The sequence below is a fragment of the Budorcas taxicolor genome, chromosome 23 (genome assembly GCF_023091745.1).
Source record: "Budorcas taxicolor isolate Tak-1 chromosome 23, Takin1.1, whole genome shotgun sequence".
Classification (NCBI taxonomy): domain Eukaryota; kingdom Metazoa; phylum Chordata; class Mammalia; order Artiodactyla; family Bovidae; genus Budorcas; species Budorcas taxicolor.
The window spans coordinates 16568166-16592246 of NC_068932.1; the positions used below are offsets into that span (position 1 = coordinate 16568166).

General features: G+C 46.6%; 1 protein-coding gene across 3 annotated transcripts in view; it reads right to left on the reverse strand.

The window, feature by feature from the left end:
* Nucleotides 1-24081, reverse strand: part of SORBS1 (sorbin and SH3 domain containing 1) — a 233341-nt gene that overhangs the window by 23863 nt on the left and 185397 nt on the right. For 2 of the 3 annotated variants that reach the window (XM_052660713.1, XM_052660714.1), the window contains 8 exons: nucleotides 23904-24005; nucleotides 19738-19787; nucleotides 12535-12707; nucleotides 9766-9851; nucleotides 6568-6735; nucleotides 2554-2600; nucleotides 506-620; nucleotides 234-359 (listed from right to left, as the gene is read on the reverse strand). In XM_052660713.1, the coding sequence (XP_052516673.1) occupies nucleotides 234-359; nucleotides 506-620; nucleotides 2554-2600; nucleotides 6568-6735; nucleotides 9766-9851; nucleotides 12535-12707; nucleotides 19738-19787; nucleotides 23904-24005 (867 nt within the window). Of the gene's footprint in view, nucleotides 1-233; nucleotides 360-505; nucleotides 621-2553; nucleotides 2601-6567; nucleotides 6736-9765; nucleotides 9852-10510; nucleotides 11978-12534; nucleotides 12708-19737; nucleotides 19788-23903; nucleotides 24006-24081 lie in introns of all 3 variants that reach the window. The other variant, XM_052660712.1, reaches the window with a different exon arrangement.

The following is a 24081-nucleotide window of genomic DNA, read 5'->3' on the forward strand; positions in this document are numbered from 1 at the left end:
GGTCTGTGATTTCAGAAATACTACCTTTCATCAGTAAATTCAGTGTATGGTCTGTTCTTTAACACTTCACTGTAGAAATCCCCCAAATGCCGTCAGTGCAATTCTTCATGGGGCACAGCTCTTGGGTATGCAACAGCCCCACCAGACTGGCCGGCACCGCAATGCCCCATCCCCACAGTGACAGCACCTCCCAAGTGGGGGGTCCCCTGGTGCAGTATGAGAGGGCAGCTTACCTTTCTGAAGGACATCTCTACTTGGGTATCACCATTAAAATTAAACTTGGCGATGGCTTCACCGTATTCCAGAACCTGTACTGGTGTCAGTTTTTTGGGTTGAGCCTTCTCAGCAGGAGGAAGAAGCTAAGAAAGGGGGGAAAAAAAAAAAGAGGCAAAGGAGAACAGAAAAGAGCAGAAGGCAAGGAAATGAGGAAACAAAACACAAGTTAGATAAATGGTGCTCTGGGCATGTCCGGGTTTTTCCTGAGAAAGAGACAGAGCCAGGGTACCTCGATGTAGGTGCGGGGGAAGATCCCCACCCGGCCGTGATGCTCTCCTTCGTACCAGTTCTGATCGATCTGCTTATAAATGTAAACGATGTCTCCCTTCTGCAGAGGAAGCTCCCTGTGGACAGAGGGTCACAGCATTTTAGGAGATGTTCCAATGAGTGTAAGACTGAGATGCTCGGTGTTTTAGCAAAAGAAGACTCTGAGTGAGGTCAAAGGGGGCAAGTTACATCAGTATTTGTGACATCCTGATATCCTTTTATCATTCTATCCATTTAGCCATCCACCTACCCACTCATTTCATTATCCATCCATCCGCCAATCTCATTATCCATCCATCCATCCATACATACACTCTTCTAGCATCATGCGGTAAAAAGGCTCTGAAATTAGGCAGATCTGGGTTCAAAACCCAGTTATTTCATTTGCTAGCTCTGGTACCTTGGGCAAGATACTTAATTCCTCTGAGGTGTTGAGTTGGCCAGAAACATCTTATGTGTGTGTGTGAAAGTCTCTCAGTCATGTCTGACTCTTTGTGATCCCATGGACTATACAGTCCATGGATTTCTTTAGGCCAGAATACTGGAGTGGGTAGCCTTTCCCTTCTCTGGGGATCTTACCAACCCAGGTCTCCTGCCCTGCAGGTAGATTCCTTACCAGTTGAGCGACCAGGGAAGCCAAGAAACATTTTATGGAAAAGCCCAAACGACTGTACAGGGTTTCTGGCCAACCCGATACTTTATCTGAAAACAGGAGCTAACTCAGAGCTTTTGGAGCAATCAGCAACAAACTACAAATAGAAGACCTAGCCTAGTGCCTGTGATAATGTTAACAGTCAGTAAATGTTCGTTCACTTCCTTTTCAACACAGAAAAGGGATCTTGGAAAAGAAAAGTGGATTTTCCCTCTTCATGCCCATTTGCAACTTTTCCATATACATCCCTTTGTTTGCCTCAATAACATGTTAATCTCTAGCCAGGACTCCATTTTTAAAAGTGAGACAGAAAAATAATAGATACATTTTAAGCAAAACAAAAACTGCAACTTGAAATTTTCTTGAATTAGAAAAAATGACCTGATCTTTTCCACGTGCATCAAACAAACAGCATGGAAAGACAGCTCTCTGACTGCAGTGTGGAGGGGGCATGCCTGCTTTGTGGTGTGCCAGGTGGTCCCACGGCACATAAAAGGGTACTGGCTAAACAACGGGGCACATCCAGAAAACCTCACACAGAGTCAGCCCTGTGCTGGATCAAAGAATAAGGCTGCCTGTGTGGGTCTCGCACCAGCAGGCAGAATTCTAAACCTAACGAGGCCTGTGAAGGGAATCCAGGGCGTTTGTCTCTAGAAAAAGAATGTCTTTCGTCAATTTTTTGCCATAGCCCCTCTCAGGGGAGTTCTGAATATCCCCCCTCCATTTACCCTCAACTATGGACACACAGATGAGCAGAATCCTCAGAATACCCACCCCTGCCGGAGAGCTACAGCTTCTCAACTCTGCTACTCTAAGTGATCGCAGGTATGGAGGTGGGTGGGAGCTGTGATTCCCACCCCCCACAATACTGCCACATCAGGTAAGCAAGGAGGAGGGGGACACTCATGAGAGGCTGAGAGGTCATGTATCATTGGGGGCTGAGGATGCCTCCTTCCTGCTCCATGGACCACACCCCATCCTCAAGGAACCAGTGGCAAGGTCTGATAGTAACAAGATTTGCAAAATGATAATGTGATATACTTTAGATCTTTTCTGGAGACTCATCATGCACTTCAGCACCCTGGCACCCTGGAGGAAGTCCTGTGGGACAGAAATCTGTTTAACTTGGTTGAATCAAGTGCTTCCACAGAACACTTTTTTGAGTAACATTTATGGGGGAAAACAGAACCCAGTGACTGGAGGTGTTTAACATATTCAAGTCTATGGATCTCTCATTTTCTCTTTAAAAAGTGTTATTATTAAGTTTTTTGGGGAAGCAACATGGTACAATGAAAGCACAGGGTCAGGAGGAAGGCACCCTGTCCCCAAAAGAAACAAGGTGGATAAATGGCACTTACTTTAGTGTCTGAGCTTTAAAGTCAAACTTGGCTCTGGCAGGTCTCATCTAAACACAAGAAACAGTGACAAGTTAAAATCGCAATTCATGTACAATGAAAAGAACACGTTCACAAGTTTCAGAAAGCAAAGCAGAAAAATCCGCCCTAACCAGTTTACTCTGGTATTGAAATATGAGTAGAATTCCACTTGTCTGACCTTAGCAGAGCACTAGATGAATATTCAGTCAGCTATGCCACGCGCGAGGATCTCCCTACGGAGGGCCAGATTTGGGGAAGAGATGGTTAGAAAAGTCCTAAAGCTGAAATGCTGGTTCTCAAAGCCGATACCGTTATTAAAAAAACAAACAAAAAACCAGCTGGAAATCCTGAGACATTCCTTATCTACTGTCTTCCTCTTTGGGGAACACATTCTGTTTGCATGACTTAAATTATGCCCTGCAAGTAGATGAACCCTGATTGACTTCTCACATCACCTCCAACTCCATATATTTCTCAACATCTGTGAAATCATCCAAAAAGCCAGATATATGAGCCCTGAGCTCATGCTCTTCCTCAAAGGCTCCCATTCTTGTCGGGGAGCCCTCTCCTCCTAGTCTCCCAAGCCTGGAAGTCGTCCGCAGCCCCGCCTCCACTTTCTCATCGAGCCTGTCATTAAGTCACGCCAACTCTCCCTCCGTCCCCTCCACAACCCCTCTCAGGTTCGACCTCTGGTCCCCACAAGCACAAAGCTTCCTTTGACTTCAGTTCTCTTTGCTCTAATCTGCTGTCACTCAGAGGCACAAATAACATTCCTCAAATGCCTCCATCACATCACTGCCTCACCCTGAAGTTGGCTGAGTCTCTCAACTATCCTTCAGGTCAACTCTCAATGCCTGAGGTAGGTTAAGGTCTCTGGGTAATTTCTCCCCACTCATACCTAACTGCCTTATCTCCTAGGACACTCTTCCTGTCCCAGTCAGGCAAGTCTATTTGCTGCATCTTGTCTCAACACCCTTCTGTGTCTGGAATTTCTTCATCACCAATTCCAGCAAAGAGAGGAAAAGGTTCTTCTTTACTTACCATGTTTACTTGCACATTTTTCTTCCCCACCACTAAGAGTAGTTACTTTTTTTTTTTTTTTTAAAGAAAGACAGAGGGGAGAAATCAAGTGAGCAAGCTGTGCATAGCTGCCAGTATAATTCTGCCCCAGCCATGAGCAGCTCCAACCTACTCAAATGCTATGACTTTTTGGTCTAGGGAAACAATGTGATGAAAATTAAGTTAGTACTTCCTACTTCAATATTAGAAGGCATGGACAAAGCAGAGGGGAATATCGGTGAGAAAAAAAATCACTTTCAGAAGCTTCATCAAACTTAGTTTTAGATCCTGATCCCTCAGTGAAATACCCCCACATTATCAGGCTCCTCGAGCTGGGGTCTTGTAGGGACCTTTTTAAGGCCATGAATTCTCTGCAGGAATTTTTTATTTTTGCATTTTTACGTGCTGTTTCTGTCTATCTCCGATACATACTAGAATTCAGCTAAATGCCAACCTTAGAATCAATGTCAGAATTTCAATGTCTGCATCTGTATCTGTTATGACTAAAGAGCATAATTTAACCACTATAAGCAAATAAGAAGAGAACAATCATGGAGTTATTTACAAATGACAAGTTCACAGAGAAGGCCAAAGGACCAACATTTTAAGGACACAAATGTCACAGTGGTTTCAATTTTTAAAAGGGGAGGGGGTGCTGGTTACCTCATGACAGCCAACTGCAGAGCTGTGTGAAATTAAAAACATATTTATACCAAAATAGCATGATATTCATACTGAGTGACAACTGAATTCAGGGAAATTATATCAACTATCAATTAAATTAGTAAAACCCAAGCCATGTGATGAACAGTCAGTGGTACCTTCTGTCACTCAAAAGATTGAGACATGAATATTAACCAACTCTCAATTAAATTAATAATTATCAAATAAAAACTGTATAGGAGTATAGTTTACTATTTAATCTGTAAATTGGCTTAGGTCAACACAGTTGGGTTGGTGAAAATTTGTCTTTAAAGGGAACCCATACGTTATTTAAGACTGAGAAGCACTGATTCCATCAAACATAAGATATAAGTCATCATTGCCTATATAAAGCATCATTTCCCTCTTTATCTTCCTCCATCTCCTTGAGGCTGAATCTATCTTTTCCTCTGTTCCCAAGGCATCGTGTTACTTACTACAACAGAGGTAACTGTTCCAAGGGTGCCTCTTCCACTAGACTGCCCGCTTCCCCAGAGCACAGTCTGAGTCTTGTTTCTGTCCCTTCATAGGGTCCTGGACAGGATTAGTGGTCACCCAAACTCTACTGAATGGGACAGAGTTCATCTACACAGCCTAGTACACTGGGACACAATGGTAATGGGACAGAAGTACGTCTACAGGGTCTGGAACACCAGGACTCATTGGTCTTTGTCTTCCGACGTCTGTCAGTCAGCATCTAGGGCACGGATTCTCAACATGCAGTCCCTGAACTGCTCAAAAATGCAAATTCTCAGATCATACCCCAGAATCAGAAACTTGGTGGATGGGGACCAGCAGCCTGTATTTTAACAAGCCTTGAGGGGATTCTGACGCTCTCAAGTTTGAGAACCTCTGCTCTAGAAGGGATGCAAGGTGGGTTAGGCAGAGTGACCTGCCTCTGTCTATGGTTACTGTGCCCTGGTTGCACTTCATTTGCATGTATTATCTACAAGGAGTAGGCAGCCCTAGGTTGCCTCTGCATGTTCCCATCTCCTCCCTCACTCACAACCAGGTAGGTCCGGGAACAAGGATAACCCATCACCAGAACCTTCAGAGCAGAGTGGTATGCAGGAACTGGAATGCTGAGGGCTGGGAGCTGTCTTTTCCTTGCATCTGAGTTACTCTTGATAACTTCTGCCTTTTTTTAAATTACATTTTATTTTTCTCTATCACCTTAGAGCCACTTTCCCCTCCCCAGCTTTCCTGTTCACCTGGTTCCCTTCTTCTCTGTCACAGTCACCTTCTATTCCTTTAAAAAAGAAAAAAAAGAAAACAAAACCCAAACCATTTGAAGAATAACCAGTGGTGCCTCTGTCACTCGAAAGACAGAGACATGAATATTAATCAGCTGTTACACTGAATGATTATAAAACTGGATACACTTTGGTGTCACTCCCCCATTCCTCCACCCCCATCCCCCAAGCCCAAGACACACACACTTCCCCAAAAGGAGCTAATCTTAGGCAGGGCTACTTAAGGGTCATGTGGCAAAACAAACTCTGACACAAAATGCAGCATTTGGCCGGCATGAGAATTTCAACATGCTGACCTTCGCGCAGGAGGCCAAGGTCCAGATAATATCACTTTAAAGGCTTGTGCCTCTTTGTTCCTTGTATAATATTAAGTTTCGTAATCTCAGCTGAGAAATGTCCAAATTAAGGGAATGGAGGAAATGGCTCTCAGAGAGTTCTTACCCTCCATGGCTTGCCCTAACTGCAAAACTCTCTGGCTTTCAAAATTCCTCAGTGAGGTTTCAGTTCTCTTGAACACTTCAATTATATCATTGTAGGATACCAAGCAGCAGTACTGCATGTAATACAAGTTTCACTAAACCATCTCTTCCAAGAAGCAGCTTGTAATTGTCCACACCATGGCCACTAATGCATATGAACTAAGGTACAGGTTTCTAAGCAGGACACACAGGCAACACAGTATCATGGTAAAATGCGGATGGAGGAGACGGGACTCATGAAGGCAGCCGATGCTCTAAGGCATGCATTCAGAGTGTGCACCAGTGGATCCCAGTCCCGCAGCCAGGCATGCTTGGACATACAGAGCACAGGACATTACGGGAATCATGTCCTCCGAGCAGCCAGAGAAGGGCCAAAGCAAGCCTAAGGGAAGCCAGGATGACAGATGCTGCTTGGAGAACTAATGTGGCCTGCAGAGGGCAATGCTGAGGGGAGGCAACTATTGCTTTGGGTCAAGCAGCAAATCGAGGTGACCAAAACAGACCTCTGACCCAGTTTTCCTTTTTGCCGTATCGTCTATATTGAGGAGGTCCCCAAAGCGCTCATTAGTGATAAATTGATGGTGCGTTGGAATGACGCCCGTGTGGCGTCGAGCTGCGATATCGGCTTCTTCTTGCTCGCGTTTAAGTCGTCTCTGGTCCGCTAAAAGTTTCTGCCATGAAATTGCATAAAATGGGCAGTGAATCATCTGGTCCAGGGCATTGGAAAACTGCCAACAAAAACAACTAAGGAAAAAGGTGCTGGGTCAATAGAGAGGAAACAGATGTTGGAGGGGCTTTATGTTCCCACTGTAACCACCCCCTGTGTGCTCTGTGTAGGGAGGAGCTGGCACTGCAGAAGAAATCCAGGCAGCACTAAAGGCTGGTCCCATGTGGTTACACTGTCTGCAGACTATCCGTCGGCTCAGCTGACAGCGTCCTGCCTCCAGATACAAGGCAGCCAAGGCCACATCATCCAGGGATCCTTCTGGAGCATTCACGAGCATGGAGCATGGCAGGAGGCCGGAAGTGCTATCCTTACCTCACTTAGCCAGTGATGAGCTCCCATAACGTATTCCCACAGTAGAACCAGGGCGGGCTCTTCCTCCTGCCCACATCTGGCCTGTTAAAACTGCTGTGGGCTTTTACTAAGGGGTTCTCTGGCCAGCAGGTCATTTTGTGCTTCCTATTGCTGCTATTTGAATATGCTCAAGAGAGGAGAAATACCCATTTCAGAAAATACGGCACCCTTCCTCCTAGGCCAGCCAACCCCTCCCCTGAGTACAATTTGAGGAGGCTTCAGCATGTGCACCAAAACCTATTTACGTGATGGACAGAAAGCATCATTTAGCATCCTAATGTACTTTTTACTCAACTTCTTCCTTAGAGAAATGAAGCTGAGTTTAAGGGAGTGCTATAGACTATACATATAGGAGATAAACTAAATAAGGTACCTGAGTTTAGAAGAAATATTCTCTCCTAAATGAAGGAAACAGTCATTCATTTCTGTTTTTAAAGGCTTTTTAAAATAAGTAAACAATATGACATTTAACTAAATGTCCTCACTGACTACTGAAAGGACCCTACAGAAGAGAATTTTAATGTTTTCTTATTCTAAACCAATCCCGGAATTATTCATTAATGCATTCATTAATGCATTCCCAGAATTAATATTGCTTGCAGGAAGGCATTAATTAGAACTGATCATTTTGAGCATTCTCAGTGAAGCATTAGCCTTCTCCTAGCAGGTAGTGAAATGCCTTAAGTGACACCTAGCTCCAAAGGAGGGTGGGCCCATCTTTCTATTCTTCTCCAGGGTCTACCAATGATAAAGCAGTAACTTGTCAAATAGCTATGGGATTTCCAGTGCACAGGTTAAGTTGGGGTAAAGATTCAGTGAGAAAAGACATGAGAAAGTGCTTTGTGAAACACCATAGGGCCCTGGTTTCCAGCCCTGCCTCTGTTACAAGGTAACTTTCTACGTGGTCTGGGGCTAGCCAGTACCCTGTGGTGGTCCTTTCCTGGATAAAACAAGGGAATTGGCTGGATGACCACCAATGTCCCTTCTAGGACTGACAGGTTCTTGTTTTCTGAATTGCATTATCATCAGTGTTAATAATAAGCCACTTGTGGGACTTTCCTGGCAGTCTAGTGGTTAAGACTCCATGCTCCCAACGCAGGGGGCACAAGCCATTCCTGGATGGGGAACTAAGATTCCACATGCTGCATGGCGTGGCCTAATAATAATATGAGTGAGTGCAAATGGAGCAGAGCTCCCCTCCCAGCTTGAATCTGACCTCAGTAAATTCATCATTTCCATAGTTTAAACATATAAGCCAAAACCCAGGTATAAGGACATCAGGATCTGTGAGCCAGTATATTCAGGAAACAAGCTGCTCATCCTCTGAATCGCTACATCAGCAAAGAAAAACCTGCCTCCCAAATGGTAGGTGAGAATTCTATCACAAAACCTCCCATGTTGGATGCTAGGGTTTATACTCCTGAAACGGAATGTCACCTCCCTTCATCATAGCAGGCCAGGTGTCAATAAGTGGAATCTCATATCTCAGTGACAGTGACAAACAGAAGTCTGTTCTGTGGCCTGATGGACATGCATTGTGACACTTTCACATTGTTATCACAAAATAATTCTGTCCAGCAAATGCTTTCTTGAGTATCTCTTCACAGGTGCAACTGTCTTACTGAGTGCCGCCTGTATGGCGCGCGGAGAAGGGCAGAACTGTGGTCTTTCTTGTCCTTTGTCTCTCCAGCTGACAGCATGTTACCCTCTAGCTCTCTTCCATGTCAGCCCGACCCTAAATTCTTAATAAAAATCCCCTTAGACTCGGAAACCACCCCAATGAAACAGAACATAGGAAAAGGGCTTTGGACTTTACAGGGAAGGGGACAGAGTTGTGTACACATGACCACCTTCCCCTGCTGCCACCAGCCTCAAAACAATTCTTCCATCTTTTCACTGCAGGAAAATGGTCCTCAGAGCTTGTTTAATCAACAGGACCCTTTCTTCTGGGAATGTGAAGTCTAGAAAGCACATCTTGTAATAACACTTCATCACAACAGCAGCTTGTGATTCTGCCCATTTAGCTGATATACAGAACCACCTCTTCCTAAATCCCAAGAGAATGTGCCCCTTTCCTGGCCCCACCAGTCAGATCACTGCTGTGCACACGTTTCAGCAGCTGCAAGACAAAGGCTGATCCTGAAGTTCTTGGGGTGGGGCACTGTCACTGTTTATTGGGGTATCTCTGAGTTAAAGGCAACTTCTTCCAAATGTTTTTATAAAGTGTCTTTATCATGGTCATTATTCTTTTTACGTTTCCTCTTTCTCCTATTGCATCCTTCTCACAATATGAACTGTGCTTTACAGGGTGAGTTTCCTTGGAGAATAATTAAGTGGGGGTGAGGGTGCTCCCCTTTCGACGCACTGAATGCAGAGGTGGGCAACCTCTTTCTGAACCTCCTGGGCAGTAGACTGGCAGGACGTGGCCTTTGGAAGTTCGTGTCTTGAAAAAAGTCAGTCCTACTTTTGGGAGAAGTGGACTAAAAAAGGAGTGATCGAGCCTGTGTCATATAAAAAGTCACCTGTGAAAATCCCTATGTTGGATTCTAACTGCTAGGTCATGTCACCTCCCCAAATATTTTTGCCTGCACAAGAGCTTAGAGAGTTCAAAGGTGGCGATTACCTCTTTATCATCATGACGCCGTCGAATAAATTCTTCCGTGGATTCCAAGTAATCAGCTGGTATAAAATGCCTTGGTGACTCTGAATCTTCAAAACAATAAAGCAGAATTAAAACAGGCAAAGATTTAGTGGGAAACCAGATTGGGAAAAGATTTCACCTTTCATCCATGATAAATATCAAGTTTTTACCATTGTTGTTTGGTGATCAGTATCCAAATTCTGAAGGAAAAAACCCAAACCCCCTCCCTCCTGCTTTTTGGATCTACCTGTGAACTAGTTTCATACACAGAAAACTAACGAGAGGCCAAAAGTGAGCAAAGAGAGGACCGTCTTAGAAAGGTGTCCCTATTAATAAGGCGTGCAGGGTCTTACAGGACACACACTGTACACTCACACACACACACACACGGCCACCGAGAGAGGCTGCCTCTCAAAAAACCTCAGCATGAGTCAGGATTGGTGTGAACTGCAAGGGGTTCAGGAGTTCAAATCAACAAATTTCTCAGATGAGCTAAACGGCCAATTTTTCTTTCGAAACAGAGTTTGGTGGTTAGTCTAAATGACATGGGGAATCTGTTTTTAAAGAAGAGCAGCCACTACGAGCCATGATTAATTGCCAAGCAAAACAAACAGAAAACAAAGGACGGACCAGAAAATGAGCACCAAGGGCACAGGGGAGGAGGGAACACAGCAAGCAGAATGGAGGGACGGGTGAGGTGAGACTGGTCAGACACACAGAAGGCAACCTCCGAGGGGCGCCCCCAGTTCCCCGCGGGGGTTGTTGTTCTTGTCCAGGCCCTGGTCTGAGTACGGCACAGAGTTCCCGTTACTAAAGGCCCTCGGGCAGAGCTCCGGGGTCGCGGGTCTCTCCTGAGGGGGCTCTGAGATCCGGCTCAGCCGGGCCATGGTGAGCCGGGAGGACAGGCGTTTGGGCACCGAGGGCCTCCCCTCGGAGGGAGGTTCGTCCCGATGAGGCTGACTGGGGGGCTCTGGCTTCTGGCCCGAGAAGTCCCCGGGGCCAGGCTGTCTGAGAGGGTGCTGGAGGGGCTTTTTCAAGCGAAAGGGGAGGGGGCTCATTAGGTAGATGTTCCTGAGGAGCGTGCCCTTGTCCCCCCGGGGATCCGGGCGCCAGTCGGGCCGCCGGGAGGCCTGCTGCTGCTCGTGCCTGCGGATGGTGGTGAAGCGGGTGTAGGAGGCCGGGCAGGTGCCCTTGCACTTGTTGAGGCGGTGTTTGGGGAAGTCCCCGTGAACGCTGCCGCTGCTGCCCTCTCGGCTGTCGCTGGACACGTTGGAGCAGCGGTCCAGCTCATCTGAGCAGGCGGAGAGGGGCTCAGAAGGCACAAGGCCCCGGAAGCCCAAGGCGGAGTCCGCCATCCGGCTACACGTCGGGGAGGCATAGATGATGCTCCCGGAGCTCAGCCCATCTACCTCCCGGGGCCGGAGCTTGGTTGACTCCAGGAGGGACTCGGCCGAGCGGGCGGACATGAGGCCGCTCCGGGCCAGCACGGGTGTGGGGGACTTGCTTAGCCTGCCGGACAGATCCAGGGACGGCATGGACCGGGATCGCTGAATCAGCTGCTCGAAAGCCGTGATGCGGGAGGAGACAGTGTGCTTGGGAATGTGCTCCGAGCCCTCCTGGCTGGGGCCCAGCTCGCCTCGGGCCAACGCCAGGCCGCTCCTCTCGAAGTGGGAGGCCAGATCCCGCACGCTGGAGGAGGAGCCGGACCCCAGGAAGAGTCCGGCCCGGTTGATGTGGTGCATGTCGCGGTAGAGCATGGTAAACTGCGGGCCGGCCTTCCTCGAGAGTGGACAGGGCCTCCTGGCAGCGGCGCCGAACTCCTGCAGGCTCAGCGTGCTGCTCGAGCGGCTGTCGTAGTCCCGCCGCGAGCGCATGAGCAGATTTTCCACGCTGCCCCCCACTGGCAGTGGGAGGCCTCTTCTGGAGTCGTTCAGAGAACCCGAGACACAAAGATTTTCGCAGCTCTGAGCCTTTTCTGACGGCAGAAGGATGCTCTTCCGATCCTGCAAGAGAGCGCTGGGAGCAGAGAGCCTGGGTTTGAATTTGGAGGGTAGGATTTCCGAAATGCAGGCTTTCGCGGCGGACAGGGGCTTCTTGTGCTTACACCCAGGGCCTAATGCACTGCTACTGTGAACTACTCGGCTATGAGCTGAAGATGAAGAAATCATGTGAGCATTCCCACCTTTACGATCCACTGGAAGCATGCAGAATAAAATAAACAGACCCATTAGGTTAAAGCTGAAAGCTGCTACCAAAAAAAAAAGAAAGGGGGAGAGGGAACATGCTTATTTGTCAGAGGGTTTTGGTGGTGGTGTTTTTTTTTTTTTTTGGTTTCTTTTGTTTTAATTTCCAGTCGATGTCCGGAAGCAAAATAATCTGTGCTGCAAAGCAGGTGCAAAGATGCAACAAAAAATGGCCACCCGGTTAGAATTAGGAAAAGCTCAGCTAATTTCTAAGAAAAGGGAACCAGAACAAAAAAGAGAGAGAGAGAGAGATGCTTCAGGGAGAGCAAGGTGGGGATTCAAAGGAAGGGAACTATTAATACCAGAAAGAAAAATGGCCGGTGAGAAACTCAGGAAGGGGGCCGGGAGGGCTCAGTGGCCTGGAAATGGATCTGAACAAGTCAACACTGATCCCAGTAGCTGGAGGTTTACTCTCACTGCCATCACCCTAGGAACAGGTACAGATGGCCAAGAGACACCCCAATAACACTGTAGATGGGCCAGAGTCTTGCAGGCTACACCTCGTTACCTTTAGTGGAGGCCGAGCTGGATGGCCGCTTGAGCCCACTCAGGCCCTGGAGGGGGATGTCTCCTCCTTCCAGGACACTTTTATAAATCTGCCTCTCATTCTCCAAGCTGGTGAGATCCCCAGGAGCCCCATCGGATTCCCTCTTCACCGCATGGAAGTTGGAAGAATATACACTGAGAACAATGAAATTTTTAAAAAGAAGAAAAAAAAAACCCAGCAGTTAGTATTTTTAACAGTTTTCTAAAAAGCACACTACTAGCTGATGATAAGGAAACATAGCTCCTGGAATCCTCACCAAGCACAGTCCTTCCTAAAGGGCATTCTTATTTAGCCACAGAGCTTGACAGACAAAGCAGGCCCTCAGGGGCCCCAGAATGTTCAGGAATTGTGTTCCAACAGCAAGGTGCTCTGAGATGACCGCATTTGTGCTTTAAAAGAATAACTGAGAAACACTGCCTGGGCACAGAGCGGGGTCAGACAGCAAGGGGTTCTGGGGCCCAATGACTGCACACAAGATGAGACAGCCAAGGACATAAGTGGTGCTTCTAACATGCCACCAGCCAGAGTGGGCCATTTCAAGTCCAGCACCTGCATAACCTTTCTAGGTTGTTCCTCACAAGTGCTTTGACCAACGGAGCATTAAATTGAACAACAAAAGGTAGTTGCCCAGCTGTCTTGGGTCTCCAGGAAAATCACCAAGTGCAACCGGAAACTGGCATTCTTTGTGCACTTATGCCATCCATTGCTTTCAAAATCTGTAACACCACCTTAGGACATGCATTATGGAGTATCAACTATCACTTGTTTATATTGCTCATTTATATTTATCTTGTTCAAAGTCTAGGTGTTTTTGCAAGTTACCACAAATCCTTTATGGAATGAGGTGGGGCACAGAAAAAATTAAGAGCACTTACTCACTGAACCCTCCCCTCCCCCTAATTCCAGTTTTCTATGCCTTCACCCACAGACACACTGACATGTGGGCATACTCACACATGTGTGCACACACACTCAGATCAGGGGTGACCGCCTTTCTCCCACAAAAGCACTCAGGCTCTCCCTAGGCTGCTTTTCTGTCCTACCGAATTCCATTTACCAGTATCAATATGGATTTTTCAACTGAAAGATATAAACAGCTTGATAACATTGATTCATTCCAATATTTTATTTATTATCAGCCATAACCAGCTGCCTGACCTCACACCCCCTCTACCTCACCAGTTATCAGGACCCACCCCCTACCCACAGCCACCTCACCTTTGGCCGTTATCCAGCCGTTATCACCATTTTTTCCTGCTTCCACCAGAACAACAAACCAGTACTCAGGAAACCTCTCAGAATGGATCTGCTCTAGCCAATTGTTTTCCTTCTGATACCAAAGCCAACATGCTTTTTCCAGATGTGTACACTTTGCTACTGAGGGGCTCGTTGTTTAAAAATAATATCTAAAAGCTCTTGAACAGTGTTTTAAAATATATCATCTCTATTAGATCTCCTAACGTTGGAAGGGCATATCATCTGACCCACTTTCTCCAAGGGAAAACCGAGGACCAGAGGGGTAAATGTATTTGTGGACGGTCACAGAGTTGTTGGATCTTGCTGTGTTCCAACAGATCAGAGAGGATGGGGAAACCAGTCAGACTGATCAAGAAAGGGCCAGTCAGGACTAGCACCCACAGATTACTCAACAAAAAAGTCAAATTCAGAAGCTCAGAGGAATCTTCTGGTATCCAGTGGTTAAGACTTGGCGACTTCACTGCTGAGGCCTGGGTTTCGATCCTTGGTCAGGGAACTAAGATCTTTCATGGTATATGAGAAGACCAAAAAAAAGAAGCTCAGCCCTTGGTAGTCTGAGTTGAGCCACTTTTGGTTCGGAAAGAACAAGCCAGGAGGAGACAGCATGGGGAACTCACCCCCTGGCTAAGATGCAGAGCTGACTGCTGAGCTTCAAGAGGGATTCAACAAAAACACTCACTCGAAGGATAAAGTGAGAGAACAGAGCAATCATCTCAGGGCCAACTGTTTCCAAACGTGCCACCAGGCGTGCTCTGGAGGAGGCAAGTTGGGTCCTGGCAGGCTGCGAGTCCAGCCTGGCTCCCATGAGGAAAGTGATCAGCTGAGGCAAGCCTGCTGTCTTTAAAAACTTGGAAACAATCTGTTTCTCTCAGCCTCAGTTTCTTTCATCTGCAAAACTAGTAGGTGTAATGAGACTGTCCACAAAATCCACCTTCAGATCCGTTATCTATACAGACATTTCTTTTGAGCTCCAGACACATTCAGCTATCTTCTACACATCCCCTACCGCATGATCCTCAGACATCTTGAACCCAGTCTGTTCCAAACCAAACCTAGCTCTGTCCCTCCGTCTTCCTTCACCCAAGCCAGAAAGCCAGTAGAATCATCCTCCTTTTCCCTCCCCAGACCTAAGTAATCCCAAGCCCTGCTTATTCCCTGTCCTGGACACAGTCACATGAATCCTTCTGCTCTCCTCCCCCCTGGGACTGCCCACGACTGCTCCACTACACCTCTGCAGGAAGTACATTGCCACTGCCCAAGTCTCCAGTCCTCACTTCCTCCAGTCATCTCTGCAAATCACTGCCAATGATATTTCTAGAGAAGATCTCAATTTGTCATTCCACTGCTCATTTTACTCACTCTACAAATATTTACTGAGCACCTACTAAAAGTCAATCATTCTCCTAGGTCGAAAGTAAACAGAGGACAAAACAAAGATTTCCTGCCTCATGGAGTCAGTATTCAAAACCATTCAGTGTTTTCAGCGGAAAAAAGAAAAAAAAAAAAAATAACTGTCTCTAGACTTTGGGGAATCTAGACTATCTTAGGTGCCTCCCTTTTAGCTCAGCTAGTAAAAAATCTGCTTGCAGTGCAGGAGACCTGGGCTTGATCTCTGGGTTGGTAAGATCTCCTGGAGAAGGGAAAGACTACCCACTCCAAGATTCTGGCCTGGAGAATTACATGGACTATACAGTCCATGGGATCACAAAGAGTCAGACTCAACTTTCAGACAATCTTAGAGTACTGCATGAAAAAAATTTTTTTGTATTTATAATATAATGCTACTGTCATTCACTTTTTTACAATATTTTTAAAACTTTTATCTATTTGGCTGTGCTGGGCCTTAGTTGCTGCATGTAGGATCTTAGTTGCCACAGGTGAACTCAGTTGTGCGTGTGAGATCCAGTTCCCTGACCAGGGATCGATGCCAGGTCTCCTGCATCGGGAGCATCAAGTTTTAGCCATTGAACCACCAGGGAAGTCCCTATCATTCACATTTTATTTGCTGCTGCACGATAAAACCTTTCTTTGATTTTCCCCTCAAACACTTCCTTGGTTCCATCTCTGAATTTACCACACTGCATTCTGATTGTCATGTACGATCATGTAATTTTCCAATGACACTTTTCCTTGAGGCCAGGCAGTTTATCTTAGGAATCTTTGCATGTCGGGTGTCTAGCACCGTTGTTCAATAAATACACATTGGTGGAATAAATGATTCAATGGAGTTAAATGCCAACATGCACACAGATTTATGACATTCTTAACGCCCAGGGGAGTTTCTAATCACTCATGTAAATCTACCCTAATGATTTGTGTTTTGATCTAAAATCAGATTAAGGGGGAAAAGTGATTTCTCTAGCAGACCATCACTATTGAGGAAAGAGCAGCTTGTTCTTGAGTGCCACCTGCTGGCCAAATAAAATAAAGCTCTTTGGCTAGGCAAAAAAAATATATTCGTGCCAAAATGCTAAGTCATGATGAAAATAATGAGTGCTGCTGCTGCTAAGTCGCTTCAGTCGTGTCCGACTCTGTGCGACGCCATAGACGGCAGCCCACCAGGCTCCCCCGTCCCTGGGATTCTCCAGGCAAGAATACTGGAGTGGGTTGCCATTTCCTTCTCCAATGCATGAAAGTGAAAAGTGAAAGTGAAGTTGCTCAGTCGTGTCCGACTCTTAGCGACCCCATGGACTGCAGCCCACCAAGCTCCTCCATCCATGGGATTTTCTAGGCAAGAGTACTAGAGTGGGGTGCCATTGCCTTCTCCAAAATAATGAGTAGTCTACACTGTTGACTTACAGATCTGACAACTCCAGGGAAATAAAATTCAAAATGGGATATACACTATGGTCACAAGTATGAAAGATACTTTTTGAGATGAAAGACTGACAGCTCTATTAGGATATTGGGACCATGGGTGAATTTCTTTCTCTCTCTTCCCAGGTTCTTCTCACATTGTGATAAGGAATCACGCTGATAAAATTCTAAACTGCAGTCTGCTCACGATGTGAAAGTGGATTTAAGACAACACCATCACTTCTTACAGACTGACCACAGAATTTTTGATTCTGGGCCATTCGGTGACTTGTCTTTCTCTGGTGCTTAGGTTAAGTCAAGTCTTGACATTTCTTTCACATGTGATTCGCATTCACAAGCTGCCTGCCTCAGTGCTAAGCAAGCTGGATTCCAATTAACTGAGATTTATAGGTGCATTCATTTATTCAGCAAACGCTTACTGTACATTTTCCTACATGTCAGGCCCTGCACTCAGGCTGATTCACCCCAACTGCAAACACCGAAAAACCTTACTCATTTGAACAAACTGGGAGAGAATCAAGCCTGAATTACTGAAAAGTCCCCACAAGGAAGAACAGCAGGAGGGAAAAGCTCATCTATTTCTGTCAAGATGAGAACTGGGCTATGACTGAAAAACAGAAGTCTCCAGAGACCCATTTCCATGATACAGACAGAAAGTGAAAGTGGCTCAGTCGTGTCCAACTCTTTGCAACCCCATGTAGGCCATGGAATTCACTAGGCCAGAATATTGGGGTGGGTAGCCTTTGCCCTCTCCAGGGCATCTTCCCAACCCAGGGATGGAACCCAGGTCTCCTGTATTGCAGGCAGATTCTTTACCAGCTGAGCCACCAGGGAAGCCCAACAACAGAGTACTTGATGAAGTAACACATCAAATAGCTTCATGTACACAAGTACTCAGAGTGTCTGACAGCAACTTGCTCTTTTAAAAGGCCTGCATGGAGGGGATTCCCTGGTAGCTCAGTGGTAAAGAATCCACCCACCAATGCAGGAGACACAGGTTCAATCCCTGGTCCAAGAGGATCCCACATGCTGAGGTGTGCCACAACTATCGAGCCTATGCTCTACAGCCTAGGAACTACAGCTGCTAGCCCATGTGCCTAGAGCCTGGCCTCTGCAACAAGAGAGTGTACCGCAGTGAGAAGCCTGCAAGCCACAGCTGGAGAGCAGCCCCTGCTGGCCGCAACTGGAGAAAAGTCTGTGTAGTAACAGACCCAGCACAGCCAATAAATAAATTTAAAAAATTATATATATTTTAAAAGTCTGCATGGAAACTTCCCTGGTGGTCCAGTGGTTAAGACTCTGTGCTTCCACTGCAGGGGATGTGGGTTTGATCCCTGGTTGGGGAACTAAGATCCCACATGCCATAGGGCACAGCCAAAAAAACATTCTTTATGCCCTCAATCCTGCTCACATACTATTACACGAATGGTTCCTTGTTTTTTCTTTCTTTTTTTAGTCACTCAAAACAGTAAACTCTAGCATGCCTTTCTTTGGTTAATTTAACACCCAACTTTGAATCAATACTGGTGCAGATGAGAGTTTATAGATGGCACCAGTAGACCTCAGCAGTTCCCTGGCCTAGCATGTCATTGCTCCTACTCTGGCGGTGGCTCTGCCACGCACAGCTCTGGAAGCCAGGCACACACTACCTTCACGTGCCTGTCTCCTCACCAATAAAATGCAGAATAAAAATAACAACTGATCCTAGAATGCTGAGGACTAAATGAGGTAAAGTATAATACAATGCTAAGCACAAGACTTGGCACACAGTTAAGTGTGCAAACAACCATTCAAATTCTTTCATTCAAGACCTCTTCATTCAAGATCTGTGTTCTTAACACTGACAGCCTGTGGGAGCTGCCTTCTGAATACTTTTAACCTCTACAATCTATTTTATTCAGTTGCCACAGTTGCCTTTTCATTTATTTATTTATTTATTTTGGCATGTTTTGCCCCTGAAACTATTAGGGGGCTATATGTTATGCTTCTATCAGAATACCCGGCATAAAGCCTTAGATCCATTAGAAATTCACTCAGCCAGCCACCTGAAACACTCTCACCAACACACCCTAATCCCAGATGGTTGGCTTTCAAATGAAACTACTCTTGCAAAATGTCTTCCCTGGCCAGATATGATAGACTGGATATGCCCAAGTGACTGTAATATTTGACCCCCAAATCCATAAACTCAGCATTCTCACCAAGTCAGACTTCTATCTGCACAGCTAAACTTTGCTCTGTGCAGAGTTACCCAACCCAAATGGAACAGGGAATAATAGTGGGCCTTTCCTCTCCGTCATATTTCAGAGTGAGATACGGATTATAATCTCATGGTGACAAGAAGCTGCTTCTACCAGAACAGTCCCCAAATCTACTTTTCGGGTATGGAGTCCTTACCCTCCTGGGGTTCAAAGTTTATTGTAGTCACAAAAATACAAGAGCACCAGTCAGGTATACAGGCACAGAAGGAAGCGCCAATAAGAGGTACCAACACGTTTGTAAGGGGGTGGGGCAACAATGAAACATTTCCAGCTGGGTTGACAGCTGCATAGCAAAGTGTGGAGACAAGAAACCTTGGAGAGGATGTAGGCTGGCTTGGGGGAGGGGAGGAGAGGCTGTAGTTACTCTACGTGGAAGCGCATGGGGTGTGCATTCACCCCCCAGGCAGAATTCCAAGAACTGGTATAGGGGAATAAACCCGGATCTCTGCGAATGAGACAAGTTGGCCCCATCTTTCCTTGTGACAGGTCCAGCCTGAAGACTTCACCCCCTCATCCCACTCACCTTTGTACCAGATGCACCTCAGTCACACACCCTTCCCCCCCCCCCAGGAATCAGCTTCTCAATTCAGACAAATACGCTTACGGCCAAAGGTAAAGAAGCCAACACAGGGAAAGGCTTATCAGAGGTAAGATGAATCATCACAACATTAATTTTGAAAAGGAAGAGAAAAAAAATAATTTTAAGACTATAATTGCTACTTATCACCAAACTGTACATCATTCGAAGCCACTAGACTGAAACAAACGAAACACAAGCCTTCCCCATTTTGGACATTTCATACATCAAGCCATGTAAACGATAACTTACTATCCAGGAGGCTCTGAAGAAATTTCTGGAGTCGGGCTGACTGCTGAGCTCTGTAAACATTAAAAAAAAAAAAAAAATTACTTTGACTCAGTTATTTCAAGCCAAGGGGAAAACAGAGAAGTCCCTTTCTTGTCCTAGTTTAGATGAAGCCCTCCGGGAAGCAGGGAGCCAAACTGAGCTGGAAAGGGCTCAGTGCAGGTGGATGGTGGTGTTCTTTCTCTGGGAGGAGGATTTCTGGGCTTTTGCCTCCCAGGGGCTGCACCCAAGGCTCTCTGCATGGGTCAGGAGATGCCCACTCCTCATGTGTATCTCCAGTCGCAGGCCCACTGGGTGGATGGCCCACCACTTCGCAACATGCATTAGTGATATGGACAGCACCTTGCACCAGCTTATCCTCAGCCCTCGGACCCCTTGCCAAGCCCACCAGGCTCCGTCATGCACCCAAATGCCACAACCAGAGAGTGTCACCCAACACTTCATCAGGTACATAACATACGAAAAGAAAAGCATTTTAAAAGACCATACTTCTAGATCATTCATTTACCCCTGGAAATGGGGAGCAATGCAGTTTCACAAAACCTCTTAATGCCTGTTTCACCAAGTAGGAGAGCGTGTTATCAAATGACAGGCCACTATGCAAAAGGGAGAAAACCAAGAGCTCTATGCAGATAAAAAGCAGCATAATTACAGAGTTTGGGGTGTCTATCATCTTGGAGAAGGAAAGGCAAAGGGTGTGATATATTTGCTTTTAAAAATAACATGGTAGCTGAATAAGTCAATGTACAGCTTCACTTTGAAAGATGCTCCGATGTCTGCTAATGACCACTTCAAGGAGAACAAGCTCTCTGGAAGAGAAGAGGCACTTGGGGAAAGGAGAGAAAGAAAACAGCAGGAGGAGGAGAAGGAAGATGCTGGGAAAGGAGGCGGAGATGGTGGGACGGGAGGCAGCCTTCTTTGGGGGCTCACGCCGGCTGTCCTCCGGCCCTTGCCCCCAGTGCTCCTGGGAAACCACTGCTCTCCCCTCCACGTCCAGCCCCGGTGCCCACACTGACCTCTCCCGCCCATCCTCTCCTGGAGCCTCCCTCAGCACCCACCCATGCTGGATTTCCATCGTGGAAGAGCTTCGGCACAACCCCGCTGGGTCCTCTGGAAACACCCGCTTCCTGCCTTCCCCTGTCACAGCTTGTCAGCCAGCGCTATACCTCTGGGGGCTCCCCTGATTCTTTACCGCATAACTCTAGCTCCCATCAGCTACTTTCCCAGCAACCTCTAAAGTGTTTAGAAGCCTGCTTGGTTATCAGATGCACTGAGCCTCCCTCAGAGTCTATTCTGGGGGGACCCCTCAGTTAGCGCTCACATTTGCCCCACCTTTCACTTTTCCTCCTTGCTCTGTTTTGCCCTCCTCCTCTGTTCTGTGTCAGACAAGATCCGCACGGGGGGCTACTGGTCCCCCACCCTCTCCCTTCCTTCAATCCTTGCTCTGCTCCCAGGCCTTCAACCAGCACTTCTCTTCGGGTGACTCTGACTGACTTTCAAAGCCCCTGCCTCTCACCCATTTCCAACTGTTGCCTGGATAGCCCCCATATGATCCACAGTCAACACCTCAGAAATACCTGAAACTGCCTCCTTCATCTTCCTTCTGCAATGACTTTCTCCCCATCTTTCTTATGTGACATACTGACATCCCCATCCCTCCTGCTTCCTTCCCCAAACCCTACACTTGTGTCTCCGTTCCCTACCCTCAGTTCTTTGTTCTTTACACCAATTAGTTAAAATGTCTCACTGTGGGACTTCCCTGGTGGTCCAGTGGTTCAGACTGTGCAGACTCTGTGCTTCCAATGCAGGGGGCAAGGGTTCAATCCCTGATCTGGGGACTAAGATTCCACATGCTGTGTGCCCCCATTAATAAAAAAAAAAAGAAAGAAAGAGAGAGAAATAAAGGAAGTTTTAAAAAAATTTTAAAATAAGGCATTGGCTAAATAATTCTTTCTAAAAAGTTCTCACTGCAATTTCCTCTGTGAGTTCTCTCTCATATCCACCCTCCCCCTTGCTTCACGCTGGTGCCAGTGGAGTAGAGGCTCTCGCCCCTGCATGCCCAGATCACTGTAGCAGTCTCCTTGTCCTCTCAACCTCCAACTGGAGGTTTTCCCTTCCTCTTGAGAGTGAGGACACTAAGCTTCCTAAAACACTTCCTGAATTACATTATTGGCTGGAAGGCAAAATCAATCATCCTCTTAACCATATTTTCTGAGCCTCTATAACCCAGGGTCAACCCTCTTTTCCCAAACCTGCCTCCCACTATTATCACCCAAAATGTTCTATTATAGCTGAATTCATCTACTTTATTCCTGAATCTATATTAAATATGTTTATTTTGTGCCTTCTACCATGCCTCCCATGGATGGCCCCCACTTTCACCAGGTACCTAAATTCCATCCATTCCTTAAGATGGGGCCCAACTCCTGAGAAGTCTCCCTTAATTTTCTGGAAGATTTCCCCCTCTCCTGAGCCTTTAGAGCCCACAGTGGTCATTCAGCTCTTACCAGGTTCTGCTATGTACTACTGGAGCTCTTTTATTTATGAGTGTGGCTAGCTGCCATGTTCCTGAAGGCAATGCGTCCACTCTTGTGCTGACTTAGAACCTCTCTCGGCACGTCTCACGTGCCTTAGCTAAGGGCAGTGGGTAACACATAACTGAATCAGGGTCAAGATGGCCCATCCATGCAACCTCTTCAGGCCCATCTAGCCACAGGCAGAGCTGTGGGTACCAGACGCCATCTCTGCCCAAGAGAGGCTGCCATGAGCTCAGTAACCTTTGGCTGCTGTCCATCCTGGCACCCGTTGCAGAACCACTCTCCCTAGGCTACTTTGACGGGCTGGGGCTCCCGTCCTGCCTCTTGACTCGCTTCAGGACTTACCTACAGCCACAATTCTTCAGAACCAGCTCAGGCCTCCATTCCCACAAGAGCGACAGCTGCTGCCAGTCTTTGCCCTGGGTGGAGACTCAGCCCCCTACCGTGCCGCGCCCCCAGCTCGGTCACCTATCCGCCCTGTTGCGAGCACTGTTGCTCATCTTCTGCGTTCCCCTGGGCCTAACCCCTGGTCCCTGCAGGCTAACTCTTCCTCTGGGGACTCTGGACTCCCCAAAGCTAACTCCTCTGCATTTGCTCACAGTCCCTTCCCTCTCTTATCCTGGTCCCCTTGGCTGTAGACATAATCACCGGTTTGAGTCTCTGGCTCTACATGACTTCACACCCAAGTAACCTATACTGGTGGCCTGACCCTGCTTGTCTCAGTTCTGTTTAAGAATAACGTGGTCCACAAGCATTTTCCATGTCTCTTGCCATAGTCTGTGGATGTCCTAGCTTCTTCAGCAGTGTTTGCATTCCTTTTTTATTTTCTGTAAAGATACCCTTTCCTGGTAAGAGTCTCCTTTGTTTTGTCAGGCAGCCATGGGGAGCCGTTCTCCTAACATTTGGTATTTTTCTTTCCCTTGGGAGCCCATTTATCTTGGACTCTCTTTTCTCTCTGACACATCCTTTAATAAACCACACTGGGACATAGCTCCCTGTAAAAATATCAATGCAAGCTGAGTTTCAAATGCATGTGGCCAGGCTGTCTGGCCTCTGGAGTACATTTTTTCAGTAATAACTTTCTGACCTTGCAAATTACAAATACTACTACTCTGACGGTGCCGTCCACATAAGAGGCACTCGATTCACAGCAGCTCTGTTTTTCAAAATGATCTCTGAGGTTTCTTTCTCCCAGGGCTGCAAAAAAATATACGGAAGTTGCCCACAAAGGCTCCCTGAAAATTCAGAGAAGGTATACACCCAAGAAGGCAGAGGGGAGCTATAAGGGTGACCCCTTGAAAGCAAAGAAAGAGGATGGTAAGAGCAGGGGAGCAGTTAAATCACCAGCCAGCCTGCATATATATATATATATATCTGAAAAATCCCCTGTAAGGAAAATGCCAAGCTCAAAAAAAAAAAAAAAAATCCAAGCAAAAATTAAGTTGAGGGTAAGGGGGATCTAAACCAGGACTCAGAGAGCCATGCAGCTTAAAAATAACCAGCATAACCATTTATCACCCCGACTACATCAAAAACCACAGAACAAAGAAGAGAGCAAAGGGAACTGAGGGCATGAGAAAAACTCAGAAATACCTGTGACAGGTTTGTACTGGGTGCTTTATTAAGCGTCTCCATTTTTTCTAAATCTGCCTCTAATTCTGTTTGGCAGAGGTTGAGATCAGTTTCTAGATTAGTCTGGTTCAAGAAAGAAAAGATGGGAAAGAGCGTTTTAGTTAGGAGGAAAGGCAGACAGCATGGAAGATTACATTAG